The 21,005-nt window shown below is 37.4% G+C and overlaps 1 protein-coding gene across 1 annotated transcript in view; it reads left to right on the forward strand.

Annotated features, from left to right (window-relative positions):
* The window catches only part of RGS22 (regulator of G protein signaling 22), a 48,369-nt gene that overhangs the window by 9,820 nt on the left and 17,544 nt on the right, over positions 1-21,005 (forward strand). Inside the window, exons 7-14 of the mRNA XM_072410845.1 lie at positions 2,019-2,180; positions 3,196-3,376; positions 4,219-4,367; positions 4,643-4,754; positions 8,561-8,683; positions 10,202-10,303; positions 16,338-16,532; positions 18,290-18,382. Coding sequence (XP_072266946.1) covers positions 2,019-2,180; positions 3,196-3,376; positions 4,219-4,367; positions 4,643-4,754; positions 8,561-8,683; positions 10,202-10,303; positions 16,338-16,532; positions 18,290-18,382 — 1,117 coding nt within the window. The remainder of the gene's footprint in view (positions 1-2,018; positions 2,181-3,195; positions 3,377-4,218; positions 4,368-4,642; positions 4,755-8,560; positions 8,684-10,201; positions 10,304-16,337; positions 16,533-18,289; positions 18,383-21,005) is intronic.

Here is a 21,005-nt window from a genome sequence, read left to right on the forward strand (position 1 = left end):
AAGAATTCAGTACCAACTATAAGTTCTAGTTAAAAATTTACTGTGTACACAGCGCTATTTTAAAGTTGAAATTTAATCTGCCTATATTTTGCCTTCCCTGTTTCATCCACTTCCTCTCCCCCTATCAAGATGCTAAATAAAGCCCTTACGTTTTTATTATATACCTTATCCTAAAACCAGTGATATCATCGTGAGGTCTCTGTGCTTTACTTATGCTGGCATGATGCTCTTCAAAGCCTGGAATCATCATTGTACTCTTAGGCCTGATGCAAGTGACTCTCTAACTCTTAGGAGAAGTACAGATATCAAAAGTCCTTATTAGTGGATCGCAGTCTGGAGGAATGAACATTCCTAAGAAGACTGTGTTTCATGTGATAATCTCCCATGACCAAAGTGTGCAGACTCAGGAAATCTTCTGTTCTTCCAGTGAGCACTGTAGTGCACTAGGAAACCCAATCACCAAAATCACCTTGTTGGTCATACTCACACAAGATAGGTTTCACTGAATGACTATACCATGCACTGCAGTTTAGCAGGAGGAAAGGTGCACGGTTAAATATCTTGTAAAGTGCATCCTCAAGGAAACCTACCAGGAATGACTGTTTTTAAGAATCTGATTCTTCACTCTTAATTTGATATAGGAATAATGCGTTTGTGTTGTGATTTGTTAGTTTGTATTTACTCCCTGTCAGAATAAGAATTGTCAGCTGTGGGGCTCCCATTGGGACTGATCTCTCTACTACTTCAGCTCAAGGCTGATACCTAAAACCCTCTCCAGGCTGCTGAAGTTGGACACAACTGTCAATTAACAAAGCTTTTTGTTTTCTTTCATGAAATTCCGATGATACCTTTATGTAGTGTTGGTGTTCGAATTTGGATTGTCCTTATATTCGACCCAAATATGGCTGTTCGAATTGTGATAGACTCGACCTGAAAAACACATTATTCGACTTTGCAAATTTATGTGTAAAAATATGTGGATCCCACTGACAGGAGGTTTCCCACGGCTGTGCTCATAAATGAATGCAGCCGTGGGGATCATCCTGTGACAGGAAGGATGATTCCCACTGCTGCATTCATTCATGAGCACAGCCGTGGGACTCCTGTGTTCTTGGATAGAGAATCTCGACCCAAGAACACATACTACAGTTATGCTAGTGCAGCAAGAGCAATCAGGGGAGCGTAGCTGTCAGCTCTGCTCCCCTGAATGCTCTTGCAGTTCTACACAGTAACAAATATAACCTGAATCCCCCCCCCCCCCCAAAGAGTTTAATGGTGTTCCAATTCAGCGTTCGATCACCTGAAAAATATCAGGCTATTTGATCGAATAGCCTCTGAATCGAACACTGAGCTATTCGACCAACACTACCTTTATGTTGTATGAGAGTTTAAAATGTATCATATCAGCACTGAGTTATTATTACACAGTATTTATATAGCACCATCATATTACACAGCACTGTACAAAGTCCATAGTTGTGTCACTAACTGTCCCTCAAAGCAGCTCACAATCTAATGTCCCTACTATAGTCATGTGTCATTAATTTAGTCTAAGGTCAATTTTATGGGGAAGCCAATTAACCTAACTGCATGTATTGTGATGTGGGAGGAAACCCACACAGGCAGAACCTGCAAACTCCATGCAGATAGTGTCCTGGCTGGGATTCAAACCTAGGACCTAGCGCTGCAAAGGCCAGAATGCTAACACCTGAGCCACCATGCTGCCCAGTTCATCCATGGCTTATTATATGAATAATTTAAGAGTATAAATTTAAATTATTACAATGGCTGTTGACCCTAATCAGCAAAAGTGTAAGGACGGTATTCCCTTATTAATATTTAATGCAGGCTTTAAAATGCCCTTATTTCTCAAACATCAGGCAGGGCTGGTTTTTAGGATGCATCAATTTACCCCAGGGATGCTCCTAAGAAATACAAAGTGAATTGTTTTTATTGTGCAACATAGTATATCATTATACCAATATAATGTGTTTTTTTTACTTTTATATCATTTTAAGTCATCTTAACAAGATGAAAAAAATGTACCTGGTAGCCACTGGAGACCATTATCTTCAGGCTGAAGTCCTAATGAAATTGGACCTTCTCGATACCAATCAGTGGAGTGAAAACCATCTACAGTCTGTCCAGGATGAAATTGTCAGGCGATTGCTTCTCTATTGGTAAAGATTTTATTTCAAATAAAATTATATTTTCTACATTTATGAAGCATCTAAAATAGGTAAATATTATATATAATATAAAAGGAGCAGGATTAGTCCAGAAAATGTTGGATAGACATACGCGCTCACCATGGATGGAACCATGCCCCCCCTTCTTTTTTTTTACGGCTACACTCCTGGTCATCTTTCTTGCTTTTACTATAGAGAGGAAATATCAAGAAGAGAAAACCAAGACCTATTCATATTATTCAACTATTCATATTAAGCAGTCAAAGTAAAAAGAAAACCAAATTCCTTTTTTTTTTTGGAACCTTAAGGGGTGATTAGTTGGCTTGTTGACGGCTTTTGGTAACAGTCAGTTTTCCAGCCTCTGGACATTGATCTCTACTTTCGGCCTTTGCCTTTGAATATTAGTACAGGTTGACAGGGGATAGGTTTTCTGCAGTAGGTTTACAGTAGCCCTAAGTGCTGAGCTGTTCTAGTTGTTAAAGCTCTCCAAGGCTGGAGATGATACACTTTCAACAGTAAAGCTGGGCGATCCAGCAATCCTGAAAAGGATCTGGTAGAGGATTCAAAACATAGCAAATGACTTTGAATAAATCTTTTCCAGGTTTCCAGGATTACCCAGTGTCACTGATGAAAGTGTATCTACTCCAGCCTTGGAGAGCTTTATTAAACCAGGTATATTGTCTGATAATGCTAAGCTTGCCTACCTGTTTTGGTCTCTTATTTTACTGTTGGTCAGTGAAGCAGCCCATATTCGTTACAGGCAAAGTAAGATCAGGAAAGCTCTGAAACAACCTGGCAATATTGCAGCTTTGCATTTTGGAGAGGCCCAGCATTCAGATAAAGCAGGGGTACTAAAATCTGTTGGTATTTAAAGGCACCTCTGGTGCCTGATCTTCGTACGTGTTACCAGCTTCTGATTTCAAAAAACGACTGAGTCTCTTGAATCTTTCAATCTGGGATAGATCTTGGTAAAATGCTGAAACAACTGTATTTTATTCTGTTAAAGGGGGCCGAGGTTTTGTTTGTCTGATACAGCATCTGTCAACACAGTGGGCGCAGATCTTAAATTTTGGTATGACCGTCAGCTGAGACCAAAAAGAGATGCAGACCCCTTTGCACAGACCATAACATTGTTACCTCTAAGACCCAAGTCTTGTGCACCCAGGATATCAGTGGCAACTTCTCCGGTGAGTGTTTGCATGCTTATTTTTTCATAACTACTAGATAATGATAATTCTGAGTACAACAATATTAAAATTAGAAATATTCCTCCTACAGTAAATATAGCGTATACTAAGTTTTTTCCCTGACCCACTCATATGTTCCTCCCGCCAATCAAATTTTTTTTCCCAAGAAATAATTTGAATATTTTAACCCATGCGTTGTAAAATTACAATATGCTACCTATTTGTATTTGGCAAATACCTGGGGATATAAGGATGTCTTCTCTTTTAAAAGGCAGCTATCAATAGCCATTTAACTATTTGTTGTCTAAAAGTAACCTCACCTAAGAGCATGTAAAACCCAAACCCGCACTAATTTCTTCATTTATATCCTGTCCTAGGAAAGCAAGCGAGAGTAGGAAAAATAGGTTAACTCCCCTCTAAGACAGTTGTCTAATAATCTCCTCAATTAGCTAGTGTTGTATATGATGCAAATGTGCAGCATCATGTCAAGTGCAGATTTCAATAGAGACGCAGATGGCACCATCCATGGCTGGTGGCAGCCTACAGAATATGGTTTGATGGATTATCTGCATTTTTTGATGATGTTAATGGCAGACAGTCTTTTAAAAGTTCAGGCCGTCCACACCAAGCATAAGTTTAAACTTTCAGTCAAGCTTCTTGAGTATAGTCAGATTTAACCCTGGAAACCTTGGTTTTGGTTCATGTTGCTCAATTATAAGCTGCAAACTATGGATTAATACATTGTTTACATTATTTGTTTACAGAAAAAAAAATGATAAAATGCATGAATAAAAAAAATGTATATCTATGTATGTACATAATTCTACAATATATTTGCCCAGGTGCTAGGAAAGAGTCTTGTTTCTCCCACAAAAACTCAAAGTGTCTCCTTCACCAGACGATCAGACAGCCTGATATCAGCTAAGTTAAAACCTGAAAGAAGACTGGTACAAAGTTTACCTGGCAGTGCTGTCCAATCAAGTCAAAGCCGGTAAAGTATTATTTCAATAGGTGCATGAACCACATACTATTGTCTTTCCTAGTACACTGAACCTGATTTATTAACACTCTCCAAGACTGGAGAAGATAGACTATCATGGGAGAAGCTTAGTGATCCAGCAAACCTGAAATTGATTTCTTAAAAATCATTTGATTTTAGTTGGCAAATGTTGTTGGGTGGGAAATCTTTCCCTATTTTATGTGGCAAATGTTATTTACAATTATCACCAGGTCATTTTATTTTGTTGGTTTTGTTTTTTTAAATAGGACAAGAATTAGACCTGTGAGTTGCTATTTACCAACTGTACGTACAAGCCTGGCTAAAGATGTTATTGGACCAAAAGTTCATTACAGTGCCCCTGAAGAAGAACTTGTTTCTGTAAGTATTTTAAAGTATACATGGGAGATGGTTATAAGCAACAAGAGCATAAACAGAAGATTGCTACTGCTGCTTCATTGTTCAGCCTTGGGAGTAGAGCCAAGAATGTGACACCACAATGTTCCTTAACTATTACAGACAAAATGCTGTCACCTTGCTGTCAGGTAAAAAATGACATATATATTTTGTTTATGTATGTAGCTATTTGTCTGAAATTCAGCTTTAAAGAACTGACAACCAATTTTTTTCGGCCACCCATGCAGCCTAAAATGCCCATACTTTTATTCTTGCTGGTTCCCCACACAATGTCACTCCTAAAAAATCCAGTCCCACATCTAGGTATGAAGGAGCAAATTACACAGCCCACCACAGTCATATAGAGGAGTACCATGAGTCCACAATTATTGACAATGGCCCTGATTTATAAAGTTCTCCAAGGCTGGAGAGAATACACATTCACCAATGAAGCTCGGTCATCCAGCAAACCTGGAATAGATCTGGTCCAGAATTAAAAACATTTGGTAAAAAACAGCTAACGATATTTAGGAAATCAATTCCAGGTTTTCTGTATCACCCAGCTTCACTGATGAAAGTGTATTCACTCCAGCCTTGGAGAACTTTAATAAATCAGGGCCAATGACTTTGGATTAGCATTTGAGCCAAGCAATTTTCAATTTTCAATTTCAAATAATCAAAAAATAAAAAATAAAATAGCAACCAACATGGTTCTCTCTTTACCGGTTTCCTTTCTTTTGTTAACTGTTTGAAACTGTTTTCATTTTACCTTCATCGCTGTCCAATCTGGCAAACTGGCTGTTAACCCCTTAATCTGAAAAATAATGTATGTCCATGATGTTTGTAGATACAACCTGATCAACCACTATTGGGGAATTGATAAGGCCGAAGCAGGGTGGATTGAACAGTCATAACCATGCATACGAATGTGCATGTTTCTTTCCTAATTGTTCTCAAGAATGATCCTAAGGCCCCATTTAAACTTGCGTTTGCAAACCGGTTGTTGTGTTAATCCCAGTTAAACCTCAATTGCACTCATCCTCTGTGTCATGCACTTGAGTGTGGTTGAGGTTAATGTTGAAATTTGTTGCAGTTCAATGTTTTCAGGAAGTTGATGTTTAAAACGAGGCATCTGCAACTGTTCTTAAATACCCACCAACCACTGTAGGCTGCAGGTAAAGGTGGTTACATTCAAGACATTAGAAGCAGCTGGCTACTTGGGGTGGCCAAAAGCAGTTGTTTGTAACAATAATCCACCTCAACTGCGTGCCACCACAATGCAACCACAGCACAACAACAACTGCCTGCAACAACATGCACAAAATGGTTTTCAACGGCTTCCAGCATGGTTCAGCTTACGACAGACCTCTGTGGTCAACTGTAGGTCTGACATTTGCCTTAATGTCATGTTTTTAGGTATCATTTAGTGAGCATTCACAAATAGTTATTGCTTCTACTATTACTAAACCCTTAGCACTAGTAATCTATTGCCCTGATGGATACCCCTTCTTTTTGGCTGCTGTTCTGTACTGGTTATTTTGCACAGAAGTTGCTCCAAGCACATATTTTATGAATGTTCAGTGGCAGCAGGGCAGTGGTTTAGTACTTTTGTCAGGGCCAGGGAGTTATTAGGTAATCTAAATTTACATTCTAAATGATCGCTCCCAAAATATAAGCCTTCTAATGCTCTATAAGCATTTTAGGGCTCTTGGAAAGGACAACCAGTCTGCTTTAAGACACAAATCTTTACTACCAAACTGGGGAATGACTTAACATCAGTTGGTTAACAGCCCAAAACAACACCAGAAAATTAAGTGTTTTATTTTCTGTTTTTCCAAGAATAAGTGCTTGTTATCTACATTTTACTCCAGGGGTCTGTCCAGAGTCTATCTAAGATCTGCAGTTCTAAAATAGCTTGGAATTAAAAGTTTAAGACAAAAGTAAACCGACTCCCTGATGATGTAAACTATGATCCATGAAATATGGTCAATATTAAATACCTTACTAAAGACTGCTGGTATTGATTGAGCATTCCTGGAATATGAGACTATAATTCCATTACCAATTAGTAATTGTTAGGGGATTGTGTGCAAATAGCTGGAGGCTTAAGGAGCTCTATATAAATCCTGACTGCTTAGAGATGGATTAGAAGGATCTTGAAAAGTGATGATCGTCTTATGGAGATCTAAAAAAACTGTGCCAGGCTAGAACTTCCTGCCCCGGTCATATAGCCACTTGATGATCCTTGGTGTGATTCCATACTTTAGCAGCTTTGCTGCTATTCTGGTTTTCTGCCACTGGCCTGTCCCTCCTGACAACTGTGCCGAGTCTCTTCTCAATACAAACAGCCGCTTTAAACTCATGACCTCATTGAATAGCTTGAATGTACTTCAAATAAACTCTTTGCCAGGATAAATAATCCACCCCCAGAAACATTTGATTTCATCAGTTCCTTAATCTAGATTTAGGTCTTCTATGAAGTAAAAATAATTTACATTACTTTTTTTTTAGTTTAAGTATTATCACCAAGAAATACATGTACGTCAGGGGAAGGTTAAGATTGCTTGCAGGTTGTTTTTTTTTTTTTTTTACTGTAATATCTTCAGAGTGACCTCACTTGGTTGAAAGTCGCAGCACGCCCTTTAGAAAATAAGCAAGGGAAGTATCAGATCTCCAGCAGTTTTAATATTTAAAATAGGCTGGAGAAGGATTAGAGCTCTGCATCCTGGAGCAAAACTTATGAACATCAAACATTCCAGCTGGACCTTTTCTGTTGGTTGGGGAAGTTTCAAAAAATAATTAGACATCTAAATGGTGAAGCTTATTGTAATAAAATGACCAGTATTTCCCAATTACTGTAGCCAGTACTGAAAGGTGCATGGCCGTTCTACAATATCAAAGTGTACCCTTTGTAGCAGGTACCAGAGAAGTCAGCTATAGTAAAAGTCCAACATTGATGTTTTCCAAAAATATCACTTTTTCTTGAGACATGAACTTATACCAAGCCTCTGAATTGTTGCATTAAGTACTGAAAGTACCTACAATTGCCTCAAAATCTAATAACAATTGTAGAGAGCAAGGGCCTGCCTGGTTGGATACAAATTGTTTAGATTTGCCCCAGTTGACATAGTTTTGAAAAATCTTAAGGGCATTGTACAAACACTGTACAGACTGTATATGCCAAGTATCACATATGTAAAAAATCCCAAAACGTTTAAGATGAAAGAACATTCGTACTGATGCAGTGGGTTCTTTAGTTTCAATGTAAGTAAAAGGATATTTGACATAAACACTTTAAGGCAGCTCACAGAAGAGAAGAAAACACATGTAATGGGATACTGTATATCTGCAACCTGGCATGGATTTATTCAAAGAGGTAATGCATTTTATTGTATAATTATTCTTATTTGCTTGTTTTTTAATTCTTTCCCATGTACTTAATCAAACAAATCAATTGAATTCAAGTTTACCTATTACTACATTTTTTAAGTATTTGATAGAGCAAACAGTTTATTTTATGATGTCTGTGTACCACTGGGGAAATTTTCCTTCACTTCCGGTCCCAGAACAGAAAATACATGGAAGTGAAGGAACCTCTTAGACAAATGTACCTATAAAAATATTTACCCTCCACTATTTGTCTGGGGATAGATTTTCTCCTAATTTTTAGTTTTGGTGGTAGTGGTTTTCAGTGCAAATAAAAGGTCCCCAATGAAGAGTCTAGCCAAAACTATAAAAAAAGGTTTTGCCTTTTATTTGACCTTTAATCTAGTTATATTGTGTGATTTCAGCATATGGACATGTGCAGTAATGTTCTCAAAAGCTCCAAGATGGAGGAAATGCTGCAAGCTCTCCACCTAGACTGTCGTGCTGGTTATTTCTTTGCCTCATTTTGTGAACAGTCAGGAAACAAGGTAAGCTGAACAACAGTCTCATTTTCTTTTGATATACATTTCATACATCAGCTCTCTTGTAGTTTTAGGTACTGGAGAGACAGTTGCCTCTCTTCAAGCTTTAATGTCTATGCCTAGAGGACTCTGTCTCAGAGAAGGGCTGTTCTTTCTTACCTGTTTATGATTTGACCCCGCTCATGTGCTGGGAATGTTTATCCATCTCATAGACATGTGGCCCACAATAATCCTAACTATTATTATTATTAATAATAAACAGGATTTATATACGGCCAACATATTAAAGAGGGCTGTACATTAAATAGTGGTTGCATAGGACAGACAGTTAGAGACAGTGACACAGGAGCTTACAATCTAGGAGGTGGGAGAAGTATCACACAATAGGAGGAAGGATATAGAAAGCTGAGTGAGTTGTGAGGGTTTAAAGAGACAGAAGAAGAGGGGTAGGCAAGTTTATTGGGTTTTGAGAGCTCTTTTAAATGAGCAGAAAGTAGGAGCAAGCCGAATAGGATGAGGAAGACCATTCCAGAGAGTCACGGCACCTCTAGAAAACTCTTGGAGATGTGCATGTGACAAGGTTATGAGTGAGGAAGTCATTAGTAGGTAATTAGAGGAGTGAAGAGAGCGGCTAGGGGAGTATTGTTCTACTAGGTCATAAAGGTAAGTGGGACAAGAACTGTGGAGAGATTTGAAGGCAAAGCAAAGGAGCTTATATTTACACTCTAATTTGAACTTAAAACTAAAATGTTCTACCCTGCCTGATTCATGCGGTCAAAAACAGGCAATGGGTACCACTGGGCTTTTTCAGTCATTAAACATTACACACGTCAGCGTTAATGTTTAACACACATTAACAATCAAACAACTGGATTTTAGATGCCATTAAATTACCATCCAATGTATATGTGTACAATTAGAATGGGAACTATATCTTCTGTAGTCCAGACTACCAGACATAGACAACATATCTTTGTCTAGATGTATTTGTGGAGAAGGTAGTATTGATGAGAGCATGAATAATGTAAACCTATAATAAATCCATATTCCTCAAAATGCAGTTAGGAGTTCCAAGAGTTGTGGTCACACCACACGTGTCCTGCTAGGCATTGTGAAGGAAATCATACTTCTCAATTCTAATTAGATGTCAGGAGAATCAAAGGAATCCCCAGCATATGTTTAGATGTCCACAGCACATGTTATTATTTAATTAGTCTCCTATAGTAAATGTTATCTGAGCATTTTACAGATTAGCCATGTTAAATGCTTAAAGCCCTAATGAATGGGGAATATGCAAAATTTAAAACATGTTGTGTTGTGTGAGGGCTGTAAACACATAGTAGATTTACACACACCAACTAAACTGAGTTCTTTAAAATCTGGCTTTGTACCAAAACTTGTTTAATTATCTAAATAATGTGTAACTCATGAGGCAAACTGTGTTAGAACTGCCACGAGGCAAATCGGATACAGAAATATACAGTATTTCTTTACTGTTATTTTATGATTGTTGTTCTATTTTAGCTGTGGGAGAATGGCGTCAATTTTTGGTTTGATCTACAGTCCTATCATCACTTGTTTTACCAAGAGACTCTTCAACCTTTTAAACTATGCAGACAATCCCAAGTAAGTGGTAAATCTTGAGAACGAGATGTTTTGTGCCGAGAATGACTAGATTGCATAACATTCTTTAGCTTTTTTGACTCTTGTGAATTCCACTTAGGGAATATTGTCTTCGTTAGTGAGATGAACCCCAGCCTGAACCTAAAACACATGATGTATGCCCCTATCAAATCTCTTAAATGTCAACACAAAAAAATTAAAATTAGGTTTGCGACTTTATTTTAAATTATCTGTGATATCAGAATGAAGAAAAATGGAATGCTCTCAAAATCTGAGCCAGCAATATTAAGAAAGGACTGCAAGTCTTGCATCTCATATTATATTATATTATGGTACCTATTGTATATCTGTTCATAAAGACCAAAAGTGGGTAAAGCTGACCATTTAACTATTTAGCATTTGCAAAATAAGCAGCAATGAATTACAAATGGATAGTTTTTAAAAAAGAGAGTTGCCACTGATAATACAAAATAAATTCCTGTGTTGTAAATTGTACAATTTAGCTGGTCCCTCACTTTTTCTGAGTGGTTCTAATCTCCAATCTTGCAAGTATAAAAACCAGGATCGCCAGTTAACTGGGATGAGAAGAGCGTGTCAATATACATTTGACCCATGGGAAGCAGGAAGTATAAATTCTGCCCTGCAAATTCTTGTTCCTGTTTGGGTAGGCATGTGAGTTATGAGAATCTGTAAAACAAAACCAAGAGACAAAGAAGTCATCTACCTGGTTCTACAATAAGCCATACGTGCCTGTTTTACAAAACTGGCTGAGCAAAATTATAAATCCTTTGGCAGTTAAATAGTGCATTTATCTTATAGTATTTAGCTGTTTGCTTTAGTTTCCATTTCCCACTAATACCATACACTTATTTTACACTTCTTTACACATCTTTTAAAATGATATTATGAGTATTATCCTATTTGGTACTTATGTCACTATGGTAGACTATGGCTTTAGATTAGGGAATACACAGGAATCAGGTTTAGATATGAACCAGGTAAAACATTTCATGACAGCCATGGCTTGAAACCTTTCTATGGTAAGACAACTGACTTTGCTCAACATTACCCAGTGCATAGCTCTAAAGAACACCAAGCTTGTGATCAGTATTTGTGTTTAGACACCCGTTAAGGAAATACATTGTAACCATATTGTTACTTTGCATTTCCTTTGTGTATTTATTTGCAGATAAAAAGGGTGACTTTTGATCTGCATATTAATATAATGATTAATACATAGTATTTATATAGCGCCGCCATATTTTGCAGCGTTCTTCAAAGTCCATTTTCATATCATTAACTGTTCCTCAGGCGCTCACAATCTAATATCAAAGTCATATGTAATTACTGTAGTCTAAGGACAAAAGCCTATCAACCTAACTGCATGTTTTTTGCATATGATGACTTACAGAAAAATGTGTTGCTATAACTCCCCGTTAACCTTTTGTTTAACCCTATTCCTCCTTAATAATTTTATTACCATCCTTTTTCCTTTAACAGTTTTTAGGTGATACCTGATAACATTTTTTAAAACTATTTCCTTCCTTTTTTGACTTTAAATAAGTATCCAGCCTGTAATTGTCCAGTTTCCGGTAAAATGTTATGACCACATGTTGCATGTGCTTCACCATTTGGCAGCCAACATTTGAGGATGCTTTATGTGCATCACTTGGTACCCTCAATATATATGTACAAACCAGGAGCACCAGATTATCATACATCAACAGGAGGCCATTCCACAGTGAATGTGAGCTAAGGACTGGAGTAGTTAAGGTAATGGGCCAAAGTTGTTGCAGATGTAACAAGAGCTAAGCAATTAGGCAATTGGGTTGGGCAGAGAGGTGGTCATAAACAAAGCCAAAATCAGTGTAGAAGGCATTTTAGTGGGGTCAGGTCATACAGTCGGTCGAATCCAGCAAGTCCGACAGGTCAGGTACAATAGGTAAAGCAGGTAACAGGGATTGGAAATAGGTAGTAATCCAGACTGAGAACAAACCTGAAACAAAAGTTCAGGGAAAAGGAACTAGAAACACTTGAGTGACAGGATGACCACAGCAGGGACTAGGACAGTGATACAAGAATTCAGAATCACCCAACTAACACTACAACAGGAATCACAAGGAGTGTGGTCATTCTGTCCTGTAAAAGGAGTTTAGAGCATTCTGTAGGAACCTCTTTTTCCATGCATGTGTGCAGCGCACCTTAGCAGATAGTTAGGACAGGTTCGCACAGTAAAAAGGGGGATAATTTACTAAAGAAATTTAGGATGTTTATCTATAAAGGTTAATTATCACCTTGCAAGGGATAATTCACTTTGCTAAGTGAATGTAGTAGTAATTCACTTTGCAAAGCATACACAGACATGTGCAAGAAAACCCAAAATTAGATTTTTTTTCCTGCCATGATTATACTGGAAATATCAATTGCAAGGTGGCATTTCTCTTTGCAAAGTGAACAGGGTATATTCACCCCTGCAGGGGAATCAAGCCCCTGCAGTGCAATGAGCCAGGTAGACAGTAGGACCCATGAAGGACAGAAGAATAGCTGTAAAAGTAACAGGTGGCTACAGTGAGTAGTGCAGAGGTAAATTTCTGACAAACTTATTGCAGAGGTCCTACCAACTCCACTAATCTGGCAAAACTTTTCCAGAATTTCCCACTTTTCCAGCTTACACTGATAGAAGTGTTACACTAACAGTACAGTGCAATACAGTACAGGCTGTCTGGTTCACAGTAATTTATGTACCTTTTATAAAATATTAGTAATGTTATTGGTTTTGGTCTGGTCATTTTTTGAAAAGTTTTTTCTAGACATATGCAAAGCTGCCTTCTCCTGTTGGTTCCAACACCTGGGTTATGTTTTACAGAAAAAAAAAGAAAACTATTTCATAATAAATTATTATGATCCCACTTCTTTTACATTTCAGCACCATTTGATTATGGCCGGGTATAGGCTGAGGGCTGACAATATTCCCCAGGTCTCTGCAGTCCCCCCTTGGCTATGGGTCACACAGCAAAGTTTCTATGATGATCCCTACATCATATACAGATGATATAATATATATCATATGATTTATTATAATATATATATTTTAAGATCTATAGCACGAGTCTTGTTGTAAAAAGCAGTATATATTGTTTACATGATAATGAGATCAAGTGAATGTTAAAGTGTACTTGAAAAGCTTATACCATTCAGATAATTGTTCTATTAAACAATGAAATGTACTGCAGATAAAGTTTGTAAACAAACAATTTTAGAATGCAAACATCTAAATTCCATGTTTTGGAGGCATCACTCGCCTGTCAATATTCTGCCAGCAAGTCTTGTATAAATGGATTGAATGGCCTAATTTTTGCATACAAAATTCTCGTCTGTGTTTTTACATATTGCGAATGAAGATAGAAATCTGTATTAAACTGCATATTAGGGAGAACTCGACCTATGTTTAACCCCAGCTTATGCACCACCTTTTGAAACCTATTTTACTATACCTGTTGTATATAAAAGTCATATTCACAGAGGAACATACAGATCACATGTTTTTCAGGTTTTGTTCAGTTCATAGGCTCATAGGTTCCTATAGTTTTTTAATGATTTATTAACTTCATTACATCTGCAAGTTAAGGAGTTCCACAGTTTATTACAATATCATTTAAAATATAACATTTCCTACAACAAAACTATGTTGCACTGTCTATTTTGCCACATTGACACTTCACAAGCTAGGTAATAATTGTTCATGGAATATTTTTTTTTGTCCCTGTAGGATACCTGTAAAGGGAAATTAAAGCGGAACTGAATGATACTGGACAAGTGAAATAAAAGTCATACTATTAAATTAAAACACAAAGTTTATTCCCAGCTACAGCCTCTGGGTGACAGCAAATCCCCACATTAAATGTAGCGGAGCTTTTGGGCAGCTTCATCTACAATGTGACCCATAAAAAAAATACAAGAATCCCAAACAGACCCTGTGGCATCACACATGAATGAGAATGTGCACCAACAAATCAGGCCATCGCCCTGGATATTTACTTTATATCTTTAGATAGCTGTTTAAGCCCAAGATGTGTTTTCTCTGGAACACAAGCAAGCCTTAATCTGATCCTTTACTAAAGCGGCTGCAAGCTAAATGATCTTTTCACAGTATCCATGTTCACCTCTGGCACAACATGGTGTCAGTGACTGGTTTCTGTGAGAAAAGCAATTACAATGGCTATTGGATATTGCAGGCCTCTCACTAGGCTCAGAACACAAGTCTGCTGAGCTTTGAGGTCTCTGGAAGTGTTTTGTGTTTCACTGATTTTGTGACTTATGACACATTTTATGAGGTTTTTGGCAGCTGTCATGTGGAAATTGTACATCAGTTGTTGGAATGGCCCCTGTAACTTGAATTTTGGTCATATTTTAACATCACATCCATATTACGCATCTTTTAAATAAAACTCCTATTCTTAAGGTAAAGGTCAATAGGGTACTTTGCTTCCCATTACCCTAATTTAACCCCCCCTAGCATTCTATACTTTTATGTCAGTATTTCCATGCAAATATCGTTACAATTTTTTGCATGGAAATTTATTTTACATTGTAGGCTTATATTTCTTAGGCATAACTCACCAAAATATGTCCAATATTTAATACATTTAATAATAAATATTAAATAAGAAAACACAAAAATCTGGTAAAAAAAGTTGTATAAAAATAGTGAAACTTGTAATATAACTGTACAGTAGCATGTATTTTATATATATATATATATATATATATATATATAAAATATAAAGATTTCTTTGTATTGGACTCAATACAGGTATTTTGTTTTGAATCCAATACAAAATTATTAAAATTTTCTGCCGCGCCTCCCGCACGAACCAACACATACACCGACTTCACTGGGAAACCCCGGAGAACGTCTCTGCAGTCACAGGGAGAAGATCGAGAAAAGAGGATGCTGCATGAGGACCTGCACGGACCAGCAGGATGTCGGAAGATGCCAAAGGAACAAGGTAAGTGGGGTATTTTATTGTTTTTAGCGACCCCGAATGTGACTCGGGATTACCGCTTTTTGCAAGTCAAATCCGCCCCAAGTCACACTCGGGAATACCGTTAGGGGTTTTAATTGTACTATGGTACTGTCATGAAAAAGGAACTGGTTTGAAAAGAGATTCTTTTCTTTTTGGCTGCAGGACTTTTTTAATATAGTACTTTTAAAAGGACACGCTTTGCATATACTTAATACCCCACTGCTTAGTAGAATACTTTAGCTGGAACTGATTTAATAAGCAGCTCTGAGCTTTTTGTTTGCTGCAAAGCAGACTGCAGAAAAATAGGTCTGTGAAGCCAAGCCTTGCTACTACCTCAATTGCTTTATTTAAAGGGTCAGTACTCTTTAAAAACTGATATTAATTTTATAGGTGCTGGTTAATTAAAGTCAACCTATCATCAGATATATGTGTTATGTTAAATGAATGCTGGGATATGCTTTGGAGGACACAGGAAGGTGTTGCGGCAAATTTGGGGCTGGGCTACACAATCCTTTTAATTAGCCCAGATCTACCCCTTATGTTGACGACTTACAACTTAGATTTTTCTCAATGTCAATAAAACTGTTGGTGGTAGGTTACATTCTTTGTTTAAGTTAAAAGCAGTGTCCATAATAACTCTTAATTTAGATTGTGTCCATTTATAGTACACTGTGTATGCTTATCATTTGCTAACGTAGTAAGCAGTGAATTGGCTACCAATGTGATTCAGTAAACCTTGGAAACAGCACCAGAAAGCTTGGTTTCAGTTGCTTCCAATAAAATTTAAAGGACTCTGGTGCTCAATAAATCCCTTTAAAAAGTTGCATCTTGATGGTATTTAATGTTACACAAAGGCAGGTTAAACATTCATTTCTCAGGTCTGGCCTGGACTCGGAAACAAAATATTGAGATGTGATGTTGTCTGTGCTCAAGTTTAACTTTCTCTGCAATGTATATCCCATGTAAGTCCTACAGTGATTTATTGACCTGACCCTGTTTCTTTCTTCCAGTATATTTTTGGCACTTACCTGGCTCCTTCTGCTTCTATGGACATTGGAGTTGAGCACAACATAAGGAAAGAGATTTACCAGAAACTAGATCCTCCTTTTGAGGATTTGTTTGATTTAGCAGAAGAATACATCCTCACACTCCTGCTTTGTGCCTGGACACAAATGACAGAATCGGACAGACAGGCTTATGGCAAGGTAAGCTATCTGTCACATTCTTTAGTGATATATTTGAAAGGTTAATGTCTTTGCTTCCCCTAGTCACCAAATAGAATTTTGTATCATTACCACATAAACTGAAAAGAGGTACAATAATAGAAGTTTACTTTTAGACAGCTATTTTTCTTGCAGACTTTTTTTAAAAGTAAAAGTGTGTTCTGGCCTGTGTATGGTGTATGTGAGTCCCTTGTCTCATTGCATGACAGTGTATTATCCTGTTCAGTGGATCCATCTAACCATCACCCCTTTTTGTCCAATGACGCATTCATACATTTTCTATTTTCAGCAACACAATGCTGCTTTCTCTTTCAACTCCCCAACCTGTGTGTAGGTAAAGTCATTGGGGAGATGTTTGTTAGGGAGTCTGGTGCTGATCTCACAGGGGGTAATAACAGCTTTTCCTCACTACAGGAACAAAGTAAAATAAAAAAAAAACCTGTGAGAATGGATCTAGTTGTGCACACAAACTTATGGGGGTAAATTTGGATAATTCCATGCTTAAACACAAAATAATATTACATGGCCAAATGCAGATATTGCTTGCTGGGTGCCTGAAACAAATCTATACAAAGATGAAAAAAACACTAGTTAGAATTAGTGGATTCTTCTATAGGTTACCATCACCAAAAGAACGGGCAATCCCTGAAAAGAGATAACGAGCAAAATAAATAGTCTTTGCTGATAATCTTTCTTTATTGTGGATAATGCCAAAACAGATAAAGGTGCTGTTAGGGAGGCAAGGCTGATTATGGGTCCAGGTGAAAAGAACATGCAAGGGAATGGCCTTCATTTAAATTTTTAAACACACTCAACATGTTTTATGGTGACTATGCTTTTTTTCTATGTTTTTTTAGGTATGGGGTACACAGAAAAACTAATAAAACCATGTGCCTGGCAGTTTTCTTTGTGCACACATTGTAGTTCAGTCTTTCTTAACTTGAGGGAACCCCTTGAAATAATTTTCAGGTTTTCAGAGAACCCCTACTATAATTACTATATCCAAGGCTCACTGTATATTAAGGTGGTGGTCAGTAGGAAGAATGCCTCTTACATTGCTGGTCAGCCAGAAGGCTGTGACCCTTACAGATTGCCAAAAAGATATTTTGTGTCAGTTAAAATGACCTGAGAGTCACAAATTGCTTGTTTCTCAAAAAACCCCTAGCAACCTCTGGAAAAAACCCAGGGTTTCACAGAACCCTGGTTGAGAAACACCGCTGTAGATTTTTGCGAAATGTTTTTTTTTAATAAAAACACCTCCTTCTCTAATGGTTTGAAGCTAGCTCTACTGTTCTTTTTTTCAACAGCTAAAAACCTCTATAGCCCCTAAACTACTATGTAAACATTTTAGAATTTTAGATGAAGCTATGGGGAAAAGGGGGCGTTTAAAAATGGGGCATGACACTTGCAGAGAACAGTTACATACTGAAATAGCAAGAAAAATTTGATTTAAAAAACTTGACGTGGGAGTTCTAATACAGCAGTCAAAGAATGTTACTTTTATGAACTGAAGGTATATACTAGGTGGGCTCAAGTCATTGTCTGGAACTCTTCTGCCTGTTTATTATGGTCAGAATTACCATTTGATCCAGTCAGCTGCTCTCCATCACATCCCACGGTATTCACTGTAAAATAGCTGCTGTCATTGGACAGCTGGTCTTTCCATTCATTTATTACCAGAACCCCCTTACTCCTGCAGAGGTCGGTAGCATATTCCTGACATTTTATTCTTTTATTAGGTAGAACTGGTTGAAGAATCTCGACAGCTGGAGTCAGCTAACTACAGAAAGCTACAGGCTTTGCAACAGGAGAAGGCGTCCCGGAAAGATGAGGTAAGAGACGATCTCTGTTCCATTATTCACAGGTCTGTATGGAATATGGCAGACAGTTAAAAAAGAGTTGCTCCATTCTCTCCATCTAAAATGACCACACAGCATAAAAAATGTCGTTATAAGGTTACAAAACAAATGAAAGCCTTTCTGTGAAAGCAAAAGTACCTTTAGAGTGTCCAAATACCTAAAACTGTCATTCATACATTCTTGTGTGGCTCTTTTTCAAATCCCGAGCATGTAAAATCTGTATCTGCAAAATTATAAGCTCTGCTACCAATAAAGAACAATAAAGTACCTTAGTTCACACATTATTTACAACCCACCTACATACTACACATTGCAATTACTTTCAGTGATGGTATCAAAAAGTAAACTGTTCAAAAAAGGGATAATTAATTGAAAATTGAAAAAATAAATACACTGGTATAGGTAAACAAGGGGGTAATATTAGCATGCTAATTAAAATAAAATTCAAGTTTTACATACATTTCTGACTTTTTAAAAAAATACTCCCCCTGCCGCTCTCCCCGCTCCTTCAATGACCTACTAATGACTTCTTCACTCATAACCTCATCACACGCACAGATACAAGACTTCTCTAGAGCTGCTCCAACTCTCTGGAATGGTCTTCCTCGTCCTATTTGGCTTGCCCCTACTTTCTGCTCATTAAAAAGAGCGCTCAAAACCCATTTTTTTAAACTTGCCTACCCATCTTCTTCTGTTTTTTGAAACCACCACTTCCCAGCAATACATATCTCCCATCCTATTGTCTGTGAAATTCCCCCACCTACTAAATTGTAAGCTCTTCGGGGCAGGGTTCTTTCCTCCTGTATCACGGTCTGTATTAGTCTGTCATTTGCAATCCCTATTTAATGTACAGCCCTGCGTAATATGTTGGCGCAATATAAATCCTGTTTAATAATAATGATAATAATAATATTTGTTGTATGACATATCAGAGCCGAGCAGGAGCTTAAGAGATGGCTACTGCGAATGGAACTGGAAAACCATGGCCAATAGGGCAACAATTGTCTGGTGAGGGTTGCTATCCTAAAGCCCATCTATGGCCTACACCAATTTGACCCACATCCTAGGTATGCTACTGTGAGAGTTGGTTCTCCTAATCTACCCTATATAAACTGTGCTCTAATTATGACTTAGAACCCAATTGTCTAACAAAACCATCAGCTAATAAAACTCCTAGCTTCTAATGCACCTAGAAGCTCTCTTACTGCTGAGTGCTATATGAATATTTTTTTCACATTGCCTACCTTAAGACTCCAAATACTTTTTTTGTTGCTTTGCACTTGACTTATGTTTGAAGAATTTTTAATCATAGGTCAGCATAATTCTATTTACTTTGCATAATTTGGTAGTGTAGCTCTGAAGCTGCATTTGACTGGCTATACTTTTCATTCTTTTGGACACAGAAGGTCCTAATAGCATTTGTCCTCATTCACTGACAACAGAAGATCACGTATGTTTTTCTACCTATGTTCATTGCAACCTTTGGCATGCCAATGAAAAAAATGGGGATAAATAACCAGGAATGAGTTGTAAGAATTCCGCTCACAACAGCTTAATATACCAACACAGATAGTTCCAGCAGAAGGGATATTGTTCATACCAAGGAATTTACCATATGTAACATGTGCACATCATTGATTTTATTCTGGACAGGCAGCGTAGCCTAAATAATTACCTACCGGTACTAAGTATTTGGTGCTACATACAGCCCACTATTGACTATCCAGGAAATGTGCCTGTTCTTCTCTTTATGATACCCTCCTTCTCCAACCTTGGATTCATGAACATTTCAAGTCTTTGAACTAAAATATTTGTAATGCAGTTATGATATTTCTACTACTTTCACAAATTAAATATGTCTTTGTTTAGACTGGTTCTGAAGAATATTACTTTTAAATGTAAACATTTTTTTCAGTGATAAATTCATACAACTCTAAGATGTTATTATTTTGTTTAACATTGCCATCTGTTTTCATAATTAACTGAACTTAGGACCTACTCAAAAGAGACCATTAAAATATTTAGGATTTTATAGTTCAAAGTAAAAATGTTTGGATGATTTGTCTTCCTTCCTCCAGACCATGGTATGTTAAATCACCCTGATTTCCTGTAATGCCATATAATATAATCATTTAAAGTAATGGACAGCATTTGGATATCCCTGGAGCAGTTGGAGGGGAGCAATAGAAGAGACCGGGTCACTGACCTGAACAACAGAAACTGAGAAGGTTTCAGCTCAGATCCTTGCACCGTGTCTGTGTTATTGTATAGGGATGAAAGTTCATGCCAGGTAGAAGGAATATTGGTGCAGGTGCATATTGACTACACACCTTTTTATTTTTTATTATATATATATAATGTGTGTGTATTTGTGTGTGTGTATTTTTCTACACCTGCCTTTTTTTTAAATTTATTGTATAAATCTACTAGATTGTTAGCTTTTCAGGGCAGGGTCTTCTCCTCCTGTATCACTGCCTGTGTTAAGCTACGTACACACGTCAGATTTTTATCGCCCGATAATCGGCATCGGCCAATTATCGGGCTAAAATCTGCCGTGTGTACAGTCGGTGTCGTCCATCGTCCGGACGACCGACCT

The sequence above is a fragment of the Pyxicephalus adspersus genome, chromosome 5 (assembly GCF_032062135.1).
Source record: "Pyxicephalus adspersus chromosome 5, UCB_Pads_2.0, whole genome shotgun sequence".
NCBI lineage: Eukaryota > Metazoa > Chordata > Amphibia > Anura > Pyxicephalidae > Pyxicephalus > Pyxicephalus adspersus.